The sequence below is a fragment of the Thalassophryne amazonica genome, chromosome 9 (assembly GCF_902500255.1).
Source record: "Thalassophryne amazonica chromosome 9, fThaAma1.1, whole genome shotgun sequence".
Taxonomy (NCBI): Eukaryota; Metazoa; Chordata; class Actinopteri; order Batrachoidiformes; family Batrachoididae; genus Thalassophryne; species Thalassophryne amazonica.
The window spans coordinates 94,387,349-94,405,993 of record NC_047111.1 but is presented as its reverse complement, the minus strand read 5'-3'; the positions used below and the strand labels follow the sequence as shown (position 1 = coordinate 94,405,993).

Sequence of the window (18,645 nt, the reverse complement as noted above, 5' to 3'; positions counted from 1 at the left end):
CCTGTAGAAATTTGCAAAGCCGAGGAACTGTTGCAGTTTCCTACGGCTTGTTGGTTGGGGCCAATCTCTCACCGCCGCAACCTTGGCCGGATCAGGGGCGACGGAGTTGGAGGAGATTATGAACCCCAGGAAGGACAAAGAAGAGCGGTGGAACTCGCACCTCTCGCCCTTCACGAACAGCCGGTTCTCCAACAACCGCTGCAGGACCTGACGTACATGCTTGACATGGGTCTCAGGATCCGGAGAAAAGATGAGTATATTGCCCAGATATACGAAGACAAACCGATGCAGGAAGTCCCGCAAGACGTCATTAACCAACGCTTGGAACGTCGCGGGCGCATTGGTGAGGCCAAACGGCATGACCAGGTACGCAAAGTGACCTAACGGGGTGTTAAATGCCGTCTTCCACTCGTCTCCCTCCCGGATCCGGACCAGTTGATAAGCATTCCTAAGATCCAGTTTAGTGAAAATTTGGGCTCCATGCAAGGGCGTGAACACTGAATCCAACAGAGGTAACGGGTATCGGTTGCGAACCGTGATCTCGTTCAGCCCTCTGTAGTCAATGCATGGACGGAGTCCGCCGTCTTTTTTGTCCACAAAAAAGAAACCAGCACCCATCGGGGAGGTGGAGTTCCGGATCAACCCGGCAGCTAACGAGTCCCGGATGTAGGTCTCCATTGATTCGCGTTCCGGACGTGAGAGGTTGTACAGCCTGCTGGACGGGTACTCAGCGCCCGGTATCAAATCAATGGCACAATCGTACGGACGGTGCGGGGGCAGCGTGAGTGCCAGATCTTTGCTGAAGACGTCAGCAAGGTCATGGTACTCGGCTGGCACAGCCGCCAGATTGGGAGGGACTAAAACCTCCTCCTTAGCTGTCACACTGGGTGGAACCGAGGAGCCTAAACACTCCCGGTGGCAGGTTTTGCTCCACTGCGTCACAACCCCAGATGGCCAGACGGGGATTGTGTTTTAACACCCATGGAAAACCCAAAATCACTCGGGAGGTAGAAGGTGTTACATAAAACAGAATCTCCTCCCTGTGATTTCCAGACACAACCAATGTCACTGGCTGTGTGATTAGTGGAAGAAGGGTACCATCTAGTGCCCGTACCGACAATGGTGACGGTAAGGCCACTAGAGGGAGCCCAACCTCCTTTGCCCATCTGCTATCCAGCAGATTCCCCTCCGACCCCGTGTCCACCAGTGCTGGGCTGTGATGGGTTTAGATCCCCACTCAGGATCGTAACTGGGATGCGTGCAGGTCATCGGGGTTTCCCCGCGTGAGTATTATGACCCACCCTTAGCCCAGTGTCTAAGGACGAGTGCTGCTGTTTTGGCCATTTGGGGCAGTTTTTCTGCGTGTGCTCGGTTGAGCTGCAGAGAAAACACTCCCCACGGACCAGCCTCCTTTGTCTCTGATCTGATCTCATTTTGGCCCTGCTCGTTTCCCTAACAACGGCAGCAGGGGGATCTGTTGTCACGTGGAATACCCTGGCTGTGGAGCGTGGGGAAGACGGCTCCCTTTCGGACCCGGGAGGAAGAGGGACGGGTTGTACCTGACCACGCCCTTCATCTCGCTCCCGTCGGTGTTCTGTTAATCGGTTTTCTAACCGTATTACCAGGTCCATAAGCCCGTCTAAATCCCGCGGCTCGTCCTTCGCCACCAGGTGCTCTTTAAGGACCAGAGACAGTCCGTTTACGAAGGCGGTGCAGAGCGCAACAGCATTCCAGCCGGCTCGCGCTGCCGCGATGCGGAAGTCGACTGCATACTTAGCTGCGCTCCGGCACCCCGTCTTATCGACAGCAGCACGCTTGAAGCAGTCTCACCTCTATGAGGGTGGTTGAACACCCTCACAAACCCAGTATATGTCGTTAGGAGCTGTGAAGTCTGCTCCCAGAGCACCGTAGCCCAGGCGCATGCCTCTCCTCGAAGCAGATTTATAACGTAAGCCATCCGGCTAGCGTCTGACGCGTACATGATGGGACGCTGTGAAAAGACGAGCGAACACTGCATTAAGAAGTCTGCGCACGTCTCGACACAACCTCCGTACGGCTCCGGAGGGCTTATGTATGCTTCAGGGGATGGTGGGGGGGTTCGTTGAACGACCACTGGAATGTCTGTGTCTGGCATTCGGTCAGCAGGAGGAGGTGCTGCAGCGGCGCCCTGTGCGCGCGCTTCCATCTGGGCGGTGAGAGCCTCCATCCTCCGATTGAGAATAACGTTCTGCTCGGTTACCAAGTCCATCCCAGCAGTGAAAGCGGTTAAGATGTGCTGCAGCTCACCTAACATGCCTCCTGCTGGCGCCTGTGCACCTCGCTTGGCTGTTCAAGCGATGGTTGACGCCCCTCGGGATCCATGACGCTGGCCGAGAAATCCTGTTGTGAAAGTGTAGTGACACGGACCCACAACAGGGGGCGGTAATGAACGGACAATGGATTAAGCCAAAAAGTAACAATTTAATGTTGTGAATTGCACAACGGAATACAGACAAGTGCAATTGAGGAGTACAGTCAATCATACACAAGGTGACGTGTGGGTAGGCTCAAGGATAGAAGACGTCTGTCCAGAGAAGAGCCGGATCCCACACGGCTTCCACCTCCAACAGATCTGAAGAACACTGGAGCTGCCAAGTCTTGGGTCCCAGGTGGCCACCGTCTCCAGCTGTCAGACCTGGTACTGCTGGCAGAAACAGAAACAGTTAATGGTGGGTGTGTGGATACACACCCAGTAATCTCTCCGTACTCAGTTCCTCCGGGAGGGAGAACCTCCACCTCCAGACACAGAATCACCCGTGCAGCTCCTGTCAGTCACTTCCCTTGAAGGAGTGAGAGGCGAAGACGTCGCAACTCACACTATCCGCCAATCCAGCTACAGACTGTATCCACACAGAACAATATTTAGTCTTGATAAGTTACAGCAGAGAAGGTTACCTGAGTGGTAGCTGATTTCTCGGCGGGGAGGTGGAGTTGCAGTCCGGCTTTTATGGTGATGGTAGAATGAGTGACAGCTGGTGCTGTTGACGAGTGACAGCTGTCACTCTCTGTTGCTCCGATGCCCTCTCGTGCTTGAAGACCGCACTTCAAGCAGGGCACCCTCTGGTGGTGGTGGGCCAGCAGTACCTCCTTTTCAGCGGCCCACACAACAGTATAAGATCAAATTTGGCTCTAAAGTTGAAAACTGAAAATGTGTTTTAAAAATTCTTGAAATATTTAGGTAAAATGCCTTCATCCATGTGGACAAACTGTTGAGGTCTTAGACATGGGGTTGAGCAAAGTCTTTGGGTCACAAACATAATGTAATATATTTAAAAAGGTTTTTTTTAGATCAAGGCCATGGCATTTCCAGAAGATGGAACAGCCTTTGCTTTCTTTGGCGGGGATAGAACCCACATGTTTTGACTTTTGTTTGGTCTCTGGTTCAAAGTGATGGACCCAGGTCTCATCCGTGGTCACGAATCCTCACAAGAAGTTACCCAGATCTGCCTCAAAAAGCCAAAGATTGTCCCTGGACATCAAAACTTGGTGCATTTCTAATCGGTCATGAGAAGCCTTGGGGCCCATCATGCTGAACATTTCATCATTCCTAGTTCTTCCATCAGAACCAAATGAACTATCCATATCATGGATCTTCTGGATCATATTTTTCGAAGTGGCAGTTGTAGGTATTCCTGATCTTCCTCCATCTTTGACACTTGTTTTCTTGAATTAATCTCAGGACCATTTGATATTCTCAGGCTTCTATGATTGACTGTGAGTCACCATTTGTCTCAAGTGAAGATGGAATCTGCACCTAAGAAGTTGTAGTTTCAGGTAGAGGTCCGAAGAAGTCTATGTGACAGTCCATCACTGATTTGTTATAGAAACCTGACACTGCACTGGCACATCTGTGGGCTCTAGATGGTTCAAAATAGTATTACAGATAATTCTGTGTAGGCAGTGGTTCTTTACACTGGTTGCAATGTTTACCAGTGTGACCATGGTGATCCCCTTTGACTGAGGCCCATGCCATCACCAACTTTGGTGACGAGGCTCCACTTTCCTTTCTCCAAACTTCATGGATGGAAACCCAACTCCATCTCATTCATTTCTGATTTGTTTTTTTCTGTCCCTCTGTTCTACTCTACCGCTACCTTTTTCTCTGTGTTGTACGTTTTTGTCATCCTCACCATTGCTGTGTCCATAGCTCGCCCTGTTGGTAAGTAAGAGCTGATCCCATTGTGCATGTGTTTCTGTTTTTGCCCTCACACGTATGCATGTGTACCAGTGCCATTCCACGAGCACATTCATCAAACAAGTGGACATGCACTTCTAAGATGAGCCTATCAACCCTGCCTTCAACAACAGCAGATGTAACATCTCACATCTTCTCAAACGGGCACTCACGTTGTTATGAAGAGAGAAGCTTATTGCAGCTTTCATCCAGGTTCTTCTCAAACGGGCACTCACGTTGTTATGAAGAGAGAAGCTTATTGCAGCTTTCATCCAGGTTCTTCAGCAGCCAGATGAATGCCATCATGTGAAGTCCTGACTCATGAATAACATAGACCTAATGCATGGAGCTCTTAGCCTGCAGCTTAGTGTTACCCTTTTATTACAAGTTTTTTTTTTCATTTAATGTACATGATGGAGCTCTGTACACCTGTTGCTACTGTGTTGTCATTGTATTTGATCTTTGACCTCAGAGGCGCCCCAGTTTGTGGTGCGACCCCGCGACCAGATTGTGGCCCAAGGACGAACAGCTACCTTTCCATGTGAGACAAAAGGCAAACCTCAGCCTACTGTCTTCTGGCAAAGAGAGGGTAGCCAGGTGAGGATAGATATTTTGGAAAACAAAAATTAGATTATTTTTATGTGTCTGTCAGTAAGCATGCATGCAAAATGAGAGTATTATTTCTTATTTTCTGCCAACTGTGCCAGTCAGATATAAATTCTGCAGCAGCAGCAGCCAAAATAACCACCCCTAGATGTAACTGAAGGATGGCCAAGGATATGACTAAATAGGTGGAAGCAGGGGAGTAGCAGAACATGGTTCTGTGCCATGAAGCAGTTATTAGTCATCAGTCTGACCAGCCAATTCACTTTGCAAGGAGCAATGTCATGTTCCGCATTACAGTCATTAAACATAATGAAAGTGGGCTAATGTCCTTTCCTGCCCATCAGCTTGTCTGCTTGGGGTGCAGAAATAAGCAACGCTGATGCCTCAATTTCATCACCATGCCTGCAAGTGATCACATAGGATTATCAGTGTTGGTGTAAACTGCCATTCAGCCTGAGATATAAAGAGATCCTGAGCTCCTGCTGCACCTACGTTTTTGTAAATATGTGTTGGAAAGAGAATATTGAGGCCTTATCTTGAACAGTCTTTAAAATTGTTTGCATTGGTAAGGGCCCCTTCACATATGACACGAAAGATGAAGAAGAAAAACTGTGAACCAAACACGAAATGGGGAACCACGAAACATTCCACCTGTCGCACAGGCGTGCATGGCACACCAGCGACAGTTTCATACACGAACACAGTGCGAGCAGCTGGAACTTGTTGCACCACATTGTCCCGCTGTTGTGGGAAAAAATAAAAACCAGCTGGAACGTGTTGCACCGCATCACGCCGCTGATGTAGAGTAAAAGAAAAAAAATACATGCCACCCTGAGGGATTCAAACCTGCAGTTCACAAAAGCACTGATTAACAGACGGATACTTTACCACTGCACTACCATCATTGTGCTATAACAGAAGTGTAAAATGCATAAAATCAACAAGGAGATAAACATATTTTTTTATTAAAGAAATTAGAAGATGTTGACAAAGTCTTTAATTTTTCCCATAATAACTGATGAAACGGCATTAGTTATGGCATATTTTTGGTGATACGTGACTGAAAGTGGCGTATTTGTTGCACTGTTGGCTTATAGTCCTGTGGCACACTGGCTGTGTTTTTAATGTGAAACGTCGTGTGCACTGAGCAGTCATTTCCAGGTCTCAGTGAGTCTCTGGTCAGCGATCAGTTGAAAGGCGGTCCACCATGCTGTGTGTACCCTGGCTGACCGCTACCCATCTGTACATTAATATCAGCATGTCATGCAAGTGTGCACGCCGGGGAGCAGCTGGTGGTGCACGAAACACTCGCACCCATGTGTTGTGGGGGGCAGGGGAACAACACACACGCAGTTCACACGCACAGCACATGTGTTGGGGGGGAGCCGACACTCTGGTAAGCCACGTGTGTTGCTTTGCAACTCCACAATTCCACAGCCAGCTTGTAAGTGGTTGTGTGCTCACTATTTTCGTGCTGACAGCGCGAATGGCCACCCATTTTCTAACTGTCCATCGAGCAGTGTTGGATGTTCATGTGTGTCACCTGGAATTTGGCCGACACCTGTCACAACAGGGATTGAAAGGGCTCTCACAGGGCACCCTCTGTCTTTCAACCGCTGGTGTGCGCAAATAGTTGTAGCGACAGGTGTACGAGGCATTAGAGGCAGCTCAGATTTTTCACGACTGGCATGCAAATCCTCCTTCGTGTGCGAGTGAGCTTCAATCGTGTTATCTGTGAAGAGGCCCTAAAGCTTGTCACTGAACTGGATAAAATGTTATTACAGTCAATACAGCAAAGCAATTCATGAGAAGACGTAGGCTGTCAGTATCATAGCCACACTGTCAAATAAATAAACATATACACACACACATATATATATATATATTTATATATACAAAAATATTTTTGTGTTTTTGCTACAAAGTGTCTTGTAGATAGTTCATGTTGCTCAAACCATTTCACAATAAAATGTTTAATGCCAGCATCCCAGTAAACACTTTTACTGTGAACGGCATGGTGCCAGTGTTCCTTGCGGCTAAGTTAAACTTGACAACACTGAGGAGACATTAGCTAAAATCTGTTTTTTTGATAACAACAACAAATTTTCCACTATTTGTACAGTGTTCAGTAAGTACATAAGCTGAATAAAATGTTATATTTGCTGTGAGTTCAAATTTCAAGAAACTATTCAGGAGGTGGGATACTGATTTGCTGTTTCAAATATTCTAAATATTCTGTTTAATTTTGTCTGAGTCTCTTCCAATAACCTGTTAAATAGGAATATATTTTTTAGATAATTCATAATAACACTGATTTTTAAAACAATATGAAATACTATTTTCAAATAATAATATAATATAACATAAGTACACCTCTTTCTACATCCCACCTTCAAACACAGCTTCATACGATCATCCAAGATATACTCAACAAAAATATAAACGCAACACTTTTGGTTTTGCTCCCATTTTGTATGAGATGAACTCAAAGATCTAAAACTTTTTCCACATACACAATATCACCATTTCCCTCAAATATTGTTCACAAACCAGTCGAAATCTGTGATAGTGAGCACTTCTCCTTTGCTGAGATAATCCATCCCACCTCACAGGTGTGCCATACCAAGATGCTGATTAGACACCATGATTAGTGCACAGGTGTGCCTTAGACTGCCCACAATAAAAGGCCACTCTGAAAGGTGCAGTTTTGTTTTATTGGGCGGGGATACCAGTCAGTATCTGGTGTGACCACCATATGCCTCATGCAGTGCAACACATCTCCTTCGCATCATCTGTGAAGAGAACACCTCTCCAACGTGCCAAACGCCAGCAAATGTGAGCATTTGCCCACTCAAGTCGGTTACGATGACGAACTGGAGTCAGGTCGAGACCCCGATGAGAACAACGAGCATGCAGATGAGCTTCCCTGATACGGTTTCTGACAGTTTGTGCAGAAATTCTTTGGTTATGCAAACCGATTGTTCCAGCAGCTGTCCGAGTGGCTGGTCTCAGACGATCTTGGAGGTGAACATGCTGGATGTGGAGGTCCTGGGCTGGTGTGGTTACGCGTGGTCTGCGGTTGTGAGGCTGGTTGGATGTACTGCCAAATTCTCTAAAACGCCTTTGGAGACGGCTTATGGTAGAGAAATGAACATTCAATACACGAGCAACAGCTCTGGTTGACATTTCTGCTGTCAGCATGCCAATTGCACGCTCCCTCAAATCTTCCAACATCTGTGGCATTGTGCTGTGTGATAAAACTGCACCTTTCAGAGTGGCCTTTTATTGTGGGCAGTCTAAGGCACACCTGTGCACTAATCATGGTGTCTAATCAGCATCTTGATATGGCACACCTGTGAGGTGGGATGGATTATCTCAGCAAAGGAGAAGTGCTCACTATCACAGATTTAGACTGGTTTGTGAACAATATTTGAGGGAAATGGTGATATTGTGTGTGTGGAAAAAGTTTTAGATCTTTGAGTTCATCTCATACAAAATGGGAGCAAAACCAAAAGTGTTGCGTTTATATTTTTGTTGAGTGTAAATCTACTTAAGCTCCCAATTTTCTATAGGAAAGCAAACGTCCTATGGACACTGCACTAGTAATAATAATAATCTTTTGAAATCACTTTCCAATCAAGGCAAAGTACTTTAGAAAATAAAATATGACAAGAAGCCACTTGGAACATGTAGATAGGAAGTTTCAGTGAAAAAAAGATAAACCACTATGGAGTCTTGTCATATTTACTTTAGATTTTTCTCTCTGCAGGATCTTCTGTTTCCCAACCAGCCGACAGAAGAAGACAGCCGTGTGTCTGTGTCTGTCAATGGAGAGCTGACAATTTTGTCTGTGCAACGGTCTGACGCAGGATATTATATCTGCCAGGCCCTCACTGTAGCAGGGAGCATCATGACCAAGGCCCAACTTGAAGTTGCAGACGGTGAGGACAAGTCATTAACCTACATATAAACCAAAGGGATTTGAAAGAGAGCGCACACACCCAAGGTTGCATGGACACATCCGTGGGAGGTCTTGGGTGGCATGAGCCACTCCAGGTTCCACACTATTATTGTAAAACTATGACTGGCTACCTGTCCACTGAGTGGCACAGCATAGATTCAGTTATTTGCATGCACACGCAGCAAACCTTTGCTGAGAGTCAAAGGACACCTTTGCCTAAAAGTCTGTAGTGAGCTTGCCTTTCCAGCAAACTTTAATTTCTTTTTTTGCCACAACACAACTCTACATCATGATTTCTAGTTGGATTATCACATGGGATTTATTTATGGCGTCGTTTCCAGCCTTCCACCACAGGCTGCAGGTCCTGGCTCCTAATGTGATGTCGCAGATCTGATGGGCACAATATTTCACATTGTTTTTGTCGCCCATGGGTAGGAATATTATCTGTACTGTAAGGTCTATTATGGGTATAACAGCCTGTCCAGATCTACAGTGCTGTGTGCTGTGCGACACATTGACCTGCAGTGGACATGGTGCTTTCAGTTCGTTCACACTGTGTTCACATCCCCTGCACATGGATGGCTGCGTGCCACATCCATATCAACTAGAGTTGAGCCGGATACTTGTTTCAGATGAGTATCAGGTACGGATAAAGCATTTTTGACGAGTAGGAGCATGATACGAATAAAACTCATCAATATCTGTGCTCGTGCAGAAGGAAAATTCTTATTGGCTAAGTGACTGTCTTCACGCTCTGTGATTGGCCAGTCACACACAGCGCCCGCCCCTCCCTACACAGACACATTTCTCTGCAGGCTCCACACGCACACACACACACACACACACACACACACACAGGATCTCTTTCTCTGCGCTTGGCTTGATTCTATCTCACGTTGCTCTCTCAGTACTCCTTAAGTTTTCTTCAGTTCACCTCTTTTTTGGTTTGTATGATATTTAAAGTTACTTGGTGAACTTGTTTCGTATCGTACGCAGTGGTTTTGACAAGACAGAGCTGAAAATGGCTCGTGTCACGTCTGTCACTCCCTCCGCCCCGGTCGGGGTTTTTAATTATTTATTTATTTTGACCATTTGTTTGCTCTTCATTTTGTTGGTGATATAAAGGCAGTTGGAAAACTTTGCTCCTACTGAACGCGGTGCTTTGGAGAAGAATAAAGTGAACTTCTTCTTCTTTGTCTTTCGGCTGTTCCCGTTAGGGGTCGCCACAGCAGATCAATCGTTTCCATCTCACCCTGTCCTCTGTATCTTCCTCTGTCACACCAACCACCTGCATGTCCTCTCTCAGCACATCCATGAACCTCCTCTTTGGTCTCCCTCTTCTCCTCCTGCCTGGTGGCTCCATCCTCAGCATCCTTCTCCCTATATACCCTGGGTCCCTCCTCTGCACATGTCCAAACCATCTCAATCTCGCCTCTCTGACTTTGTCTCTAAACCGTCCCACCTGAGCTGTCCCTCTGATATGTTCATTCCTAATCTTGTCCATTCTTGTCACTCCCAAAGAGAATCTCAACATCTTCAGCTCTGCCACCTCCAGCTCTGCCTCCTGTCTTTTTGTTAGTGCCACTGTCTCTAAACCGTACAACATAGCTGGTCTCACTACTGTTTTGTAAACTTTCCCCTTCACTCTTGCTGATATTCTTCAGTCACAAATCACTCCTGCCACCTTTCTCCACCCACTCCTCCCTGCCTGCACTCTCTTCTTCACCTCTCTACCACACTCTCCATTACTTTGAACAGTTGACCCCAAATATTTAAACTCATCTACTTTCACCACTTCTACTCCTTGTAACTGCACTATTCCACTGGGCTCCCTCTCATTCACACACATGTACTCAGTCTTGCTTCTACTGACTTTCATTCCCCTTCTCTCCAAAGCATATCTCCACTTCTCCAGACTAGACTCAACTTGCTCTCTACTCTCACTACAGATCACAATGTCATCTGCAAACATCATAGTCCATGGGGACTCCTGTCTGATCTCATCCGTCAACCTGTTCATCACCACTGCAAACAAGAAAGGACTCAGAGCTGATCCTTGGTGTAATCCCACCTCCACCTTGAATGAGTCTGTCATTCCGACTGCGCATCTCACCGCTGTCACACTATTCTTGTACATGTCCTGCACTACCCTAACATACTTCTCTGCCACTCCAGCCTTTACAATACCACAACTCTTCTCTTGGCACCCTATCATAAGCTTTTTCTAAGTCCACAAACACACAATGTAACTCTTTCTGTCCTTCTCTGTACTTTTCCAACAGTATTCTCAGAGCAAACATTGCATCTGTAGTGCTCTTTCTCGGCATGAAACCATATTGCTGCTCACAGATCTTCACCTGTTTTCTAAGCCTAGCTTCTACTACTCTTTCCCATAACTTCATGCTGTGGCTAATCAGCTTTATGCCTCTGTAGTTACTGCAGCTCTGCACATCACCGTTGTTCTTGACAATAGGAACCAGCACACTTCGTCTCCACTCCTCAGGCATGCTCTCACTTTCCAAGATTTTATTAAACAATCTGGTTAGAAACTCTACTGCCATCTCTCCTAGACATTTCCATGCCTCCACTGGAATGTCATCTGGACCGACTGCCTTTCCACTCTTCATCCTCTTCATAGCAGCCCTCACTTCTTCCTTGCTAATCTCTTTTACTTCCTGATTTACTCTCACCATATCATTCAGCCTTTTCTCTCGCTCATTTTCTTTATTCATCAACTCTGCAAAATATTCCCTCCACCTTCTCAGCACACACTCCTCACTTGTCAGCACATTACCATGTGCATCTTTTACCACCCTAACCTGCTGCACATCCTTTCCAGCTCTGTCCCTTTGTCTGGCCAATTGGTACAAGTCCTTTTCTCCTTCCTTACTATTCAACTTCTTGTACAGCTCACAATATGCCTTTTCCTTTGCTTTTGCCACTTCTCTTTTCGCCTTACGCTGCATCTCCTTGTACTCCTGTCTACTCTCTTCATCTCTCTGACTATCCCAAAACTTTTTCGCCAACCTCTTTCTCCTTATGCTTTCCTGGACCTCTTCATTCCACCACCAAGTCTCCTTGTCTTCCTTCCACTGTCCAGATGTCATACCCAGTACTGTCCTAGCTGTCTCTCTCACCACATCTGCAGTACTTTTCCAGTTGTCCAAAATTGCTTCCCCTCCAACCAGTGCTTCTCTCACCTGCTCGCTAAATTTCACACAACAGTCTTCCTCCTTCAGCTTCCACCATCTGATCCTTTGTTGAGCTCTCACTCTCTTCTTCTTCTTTACCTCTAAAGTCATCCTACAAACAACCATCCTGTGCTGTCTAGTGACACTCTCTCCTGCTACCACCTTACAGTCTGTGATTTCTTTTAGCTTGCATCTCCTATAAAGAATGTAGTCCACCTGTGTGCACCTTCCTCCACTCTTATATGTTACCCTGTGCTCCTCCCTTTTCTTAAAGTAGGTATTCACCACAGCCATTTCCATCCTTTTTGCAAAATCAACTACCATCTGTCCTTCCCCATTCCTATCCTTGATACCATATCTACCCATTACTTCCTCATCACCTCTGTTCCCTTCACCAACATGCCCATTGAAGTCTGCTCCTATCACCACTCTTTCATGCTTGGGCACACTCTCCACCACCTCATCTAACACACTCCAGAAATCTTCTTTCTCCTTCATCTCACAACCAACCTGTGGGGCATATGCACTGATGATATTCATCATCACCCCTTCAATTTCCAACTTCACACTCATCACCCTGTCAGACACTCGCTTAACCTCCAACACACTTTTAACATACTCTTCCTTTAAAATGACCCCAACACCATTTCTCTTCCTGTCCTCACCATGGTACAACAACTTGTACCCACCGCCGATGCTCCTGCTCTTACTTCCCTTCCACTTGGTCTCTTGCACACACAATATGCCTACCTTTCTCCTCTCCATTATATCAGCCAGCTCTCTCCCTTTACCAGTCATACTACCAACATTCAAAGTCCCCACTCTCATTTCCACCCTTCTAGTTTTCTTCTTCTCCCGCTGTTCGTGGCAACGTTTTCCTCCTCTTCTTCGTCGTCTTCGCCCAGCAGTAGCCCAATTTCCACCGGAACCCTGTTGGGCAATAGCACCGGTGGCGGACGTTGTTAACCCGGGCCGCGACCGATCCAGTATGGGAAGAAGAATAAAGTGAACAAGGCTGACATATTATTTCCCTGTTTTCCATCACTAGATGTTTGCATGAATCGCCAAGTTCACACAGGTCCTTAAAAAATAAATAGTCTTACAGACCACTTACACACATACACACATATAGCTGAACACACAAAGTAACCTATATTAATATTTTTATTGTATATGGCTGCATGCAGTATCTGACACTTTCTCACTGCAGTTCATAAAAATAAATTGGTCAGTCGAACAACATCTCTCTCTCTCTCCCTCTCACAGAGTCACTCAGTCACACACACATGCACACACACACACACATATAGCTGAACACACAAAGTAGTCTAGATTAATATTTTTATTGAATGTGCCTGCATGCAGTATCTGACACTTTCTCACTACAGTTCATAAAAATAAATCGGTCAGTTGAACAACCTCTCTCTCCCTCGCACACAGTCACTCAGTCACACACACATGCACACACAGACAGACATGCACACACAGACACAGACACACACACCTTAATATTGTTGTGTGGAAAAAAAATGCCAAGAACGTTAGGTAGTAAAAATAAATGAATAATTGAAAACAAATCACAGTTTGATCATGAAATAAAAGTTGTGTTGAGTATGACAACTCTTGTTCATGCATACTTTGTAGTTCATAATTTCCTGCTACAATGAATCTCAATTCCGAGGCTGTTCTGTTATTCATTCATACATTTAAGAATATTCATGTTCTGAGTTTATAAAAAAAACTTGTTCTGTAAATAATTCTCTTACTTTTGTGATCAAAAACATTGATTTGAATCTCAATTTTGAGGCTGTTCTGTAAATAGTTTTCAAATAAACAATAAATATAGCAACTTCTGATCAATCCATATCAATTTCAGACTTAAAATAATGTACTGATTTAAGCCCTTGCCATATTGGGTTAAACCACGACCACTTCTGGTTTAGGCCCCACCCACTATGAGTACAGATATGGATACAGATAATTTAGATGGTTGTACAGATACAGATACAGATAGTGGTGCACTCGCTCAATTTGTGACCGTATAACCAGCATGAACGTCCGCAAATCATCAGACACAACAGGGTTATTCCCTAAATATAAAACATTCAGTCACCTCGACTGAGTGATTGATTCAGCTTCCTGCAGCTAAAGGCTAAAGACTGAGCTAACATTAAATGATAAAACTTCAGTGCACTAACGGCACGTTTTATTTTCAGATTACTCACGCACATTTGCAGAACATACATTTGGTGCAGCCACCTGCAGCATGGAAATGGTAGAGACCTCCGTTCTGTTCTGGAAAATAAAAGTTTGCGTTCAACAAGTTAATACGCTTGTTCAGCCCCTGTACCATGGTTAAGAGATCACTGAGCAGGGGAAGAAACTAACACTGAGCTCTGCAGCTGTCTGTCTGACTGAACCAGCAGGTGTATTGAACCATTTTACTTAAATACGATGGGGCGGTGAGCGTTGAGAAATTTCTTCAAAACAAATAAACTTAGTGTTACCAATGCATTGTACATTGAGTATCATATTATTTTGTCAGTATTATAATTGTATTTGGGCCCCTGTCCACCATGGGCCCCTAGAATCCTTCTCCTTATTCTCCCCTTTTTGGTGCCCCTGATTTCAAGTCACAAACACATAAAAGCGTTTTCCACCTAGCAATATGGTGAACACAGCACAGCTCAGTCTTGTTGTTTATGCTTTAAGGGCAGTCTCGTCTAGACATTATTTTCATTAACACCTGGTTGTGGTAAAGTTGAATGGTCTGAAACGCTGGAAACATTTCAAACAAGCCTGTCTGTGTTCTTGATGGAAAGCCACTTTACACTTTTTTAGAACAAGCTTTAACGTCAGCATTAATTGCTGAGCCACTGCCAGCTGGGATCCGTTAATGCCCTTCTCTCCATTTGTTCCTTGGCTATTTCTCCCACACATTATTAAATTAACATCTGTTCAAGTGTTTTTTGGAGAGGAAATGACTCTTGTTCTGTCACTCAGAGGAGATGGATCAATATCAAAATGTTTGCGATGGAGCACTTGAGATGGGAGAAAGGTCACTTACTGATGGCTCAAAACAGATGGACAGAAAGTCATCAGGATGAAAAGTGATTTTTTTTTTTAATATATATGTTGTCAGCTGTCCCTAATGTTGGTGCTGCAAAGCATCTCAAACTGGGAGTTCATGCCTGGGTTTCTGCTGTTTTCAGAGTGCACACTCTTGAAAACACTGTAATGAAAGCCAACGCTGGAATTACACAAACAACAGAGGGCAGCAGTTACAAATCAGAAAGTACTTTGTGTGTGGTGAGCCTTTGAGTATTGCTGGAACAACTCTGTGTTGAATTCAGTTATTTAAGAAAACCAGATCCCACTGAATAACCTCAGGATGACTTACACTGCATTACCATAATGCAGATCTTACTTGGATTCTTGGTCACACTACCTGTGTCCTTCCACAAGACCGTTCCCTTCTTCTCCATTGGCCCAGTCCAACCAGCTGTACATGGCTGTGGAAATTGAATTTGAATTTATTAGACACCATGCAATAAAATTTCACTCAGAACTCAAACAAAGTATTCAAAGAAAAAAGACGGTAAGAAAAAATAAATAAATAAACAATGTACACGGTGCCTAAAGGCGTAGGCAGAAGCAAAGCTTATCAACGCCTACACCCCCCCCCCCCCCCAGTAAAATCAAATCAAACCACGCGTATGTGCCTGTCCATTGACATTCATTTCTAAACAAAATCTGAACAACCGCAGCTCATAATTACAATTAAAAGAAAACAAATATTTCCCAACAGCTCCCAATACAAGCTGGTTACCATCTACATATTTCAATAGAAAAGGTTCAAGTATAATACCTTCATACAAGACAACTCAACCACTTTCCTCTAATACATATTTGGAGAATACCATTTCTTTGTATAAATATTTGAACCAGTTGATATCCGGACATCGCTTGAGTTTCTCAGGTAGATTATTCCATTTTTTTAGGACCACAAATGGAGACACAGAAGCATTTCCTGGTTGTCCTTGCGCCGGCAATTTTAAAATGATACAAACCCCTTAAATTATACATTCCTTCTCTTTGTGTAAAATATTCTTGATTTCTAACTGGTAATTGCTTATTTTTCACTTTATACATCAATTGAACAGTCTTGAATGAAATCATATCATAAAGTTTTAATATCTTCGATTTTTTGAACAATGGATTGGTATGGTCCCAATACCTGCATTGTGAATTATTCTTAATGCTCTTTTTTGAAGGATAAATAATGGTTGCACTGTAGTTTTATAGTCATTGCCCCAGACTTCAGCACAGTACGTCAAGTAAGGTGCAATCAATGCACAATACAGTGTGTGTTGTGATTTTCCATCAAGAATGTGCTTTGCCCTATTTAATACTGCAATACTTTTGGATGTTTTCTTTTGAATATGTAAAATATGAGCTTTCCAGTTAATTCTATCATCAATAATCACACCTAACAACTTATTCTCTTTGACACATGCTATGTTTACCCCAAGTATATTTAACTGTATATGTACATCCCTTTTGTAATTTCTAAATAACATCATTTTAGTCAATAACATCAATTTAGTGACAGTTTGTTAATATCAAACCAACTCTTCATCTTTATCATTTCAGTTCTTAAATCAAATAATAGTTGTTGCAAATTCTCTCCTGAAAAAAACAAGTTTATGTCATCAGCAAAGAGAACAGCTTTAAACACATCCAAAACTTTACATAAATCATTGATATATAAAATAAATAATTTTGGTCCCAACACAGAGCCCTGGGGAACCCCACAAACAATGTCCAGATACGTAGAACAGCAGTCCCCAAATTCAACAAACTGCTTCCGGTTTTGTAAATAGCTTTTAATCCAATTCAGAGCTACTCCTCTAATCCCATAGAGTTCCATCTTTTGAAATAATATTTTGTGATCAACTGTGTCGAAAGCCTTTCTTAGATCAATAAATAAACCAATTGCTAATTCCCTTTGGTCCACATGTTTATTGATCTCTTCTCTTACATCGAACAAAGCCAGAGCGGTGGACCTTTTCGCTCTGAACCCATACTGTTATTCGTCAAGCAAGTTGTCGTTCAATACATTTATCCAATCTGTTATTATAAAGTTGTTTTCCAATAGTTAGTAAAAAGATGTTTGTCAGCAGATTTGAATAGAGGAATCACTTTTGCCACTTTCATACCATTTGGGACAATTCCAGTTTGAAATGATTTATTAAATATATAAGGTAGTGGTTTAGCAATTTCTGTAATTATTTGCTTTACTAAGGCCATATGTACATCATTATGATCAGTTGACTTTTTGCTTTTACATGTGCTGACTACCATAATAATTTCCCTTTCTTCTACTGGGCCAAGAAACATTGTGTATGGATTTCTATTAATTAATTGCTGGTTTACCCAAGTAGTGTGTGGAATGTCAGCTGCTAAATTTGGTCCAACATTAGCAAAAAATGTATTTGGTTCATGTCATATACATCTTTGTTATAAGTAGTGTCTGGTCAAGAAGGAGTCCTAGACTCTCATCTACTTCATACTACTAAGTCCAGGGATAAACACCAACACCAAAGGGTCTATATTGGACTTACTTCTACTAATGAGGCTTTGTGAGGCAGCATCAGCAAAGACATGAAATCTATGTGGACCATTTTCTCCAAGAATAATCTGGCATACACATGCCTCACTGCTGATTTCACTTGGCCAAGGAGATATCCCCATGACATCAGGCTGACACAGATAGATGGTTACCTTCAAAAGATAAAGATGGAGCACAGTTATGCCAGGGTGGATGGCACAAAAGCCCAAATCCATTTTCATGAGGTGGTGAATGAGGCAATGTTGCATCTCTTGAAAATGTTTTAAACCTTTTTCTGAACATGTTTTATACACGATTTTTCATGGGGGGGACAGAAATCAGACAATAAGGGGTGTAATAGCAACATTACATTTTAAAATTAAAAGTATAGATATTTTCACTCCCAACTCATCACATATTTCTGCTTGGCAGTGCTCCTTTACATCACTATGTGACAATTTAAGTAGGCCCTTAATGTCATTTAGTGAAACACAAGGAAACTGTTTTTATTTCACACAGAACACAGAACTATCAGCTTCACTATGGTATCATCAGGAAACATTCATTGACAGTATGCTTGGGTTATGGCTATGATCATTGTTAATGTTAGGGTTAGGTTAGCATTTCCATGTGGGTCACTAAATTATACGAAGAGGCTACACAACTTGTCACATATCGATGTTCATTCAAAAAAACAGTTTTTGCATTCAAATATGACAAGTTGAGAGAGAGAATGTGTTGGATAGACATGCATAATCAGACTGCAGTGACTGTGGAAAACTGAGATGAAACATCAAGTTTTAGGCGTTTACTTTTAGTAAGACACAAGTGGTATGCCAGAGATTGATGTTAAAGCTGCATGGGTGTGTCAGAAAGGTCTAATAGTCCATTACAGTTAATTAAATTGATGCTTTCAAAATTTGCACACAAATGAAGAATGTAGAAGTAGTAAATCCTTTATAGGCCTTGAGGCCCATTGGTGCAGGTGCTTATCCCAGGAATGTGTAACGTGAAGTGGAGAGAGTGTACCTTTCCTACATCCTGCATTGACGCCAGTCCATTG

General features: G+C 43.6%; 1 protein-coding gene across 1 annotated transcript in view; it reads left to right on the top strand.

Moving 5' to 3' along the window:
• The window catches only part of LOC117517989 (roundabout homolog 2-like), a 334,769-nt gene that overhangs the window by 218,910 nt on the left and 97,214 nt on the right, over positions 1–18,645 (top strand). Inside the window, exons 7-8 of the mRNA XM_034179106.1 lie at positions 4,686–4,810; positions 8,589–8,760. Of these exons, the coding sequence (XP_034034997.1) occupies positions 4,686–4,810; positions 8,589–8,760 (297 nt within the window). The remainder of the gene's footprint in view (positions 1–4,685; positions 4,811–8,588; positions 8,761–18,645) is intronic.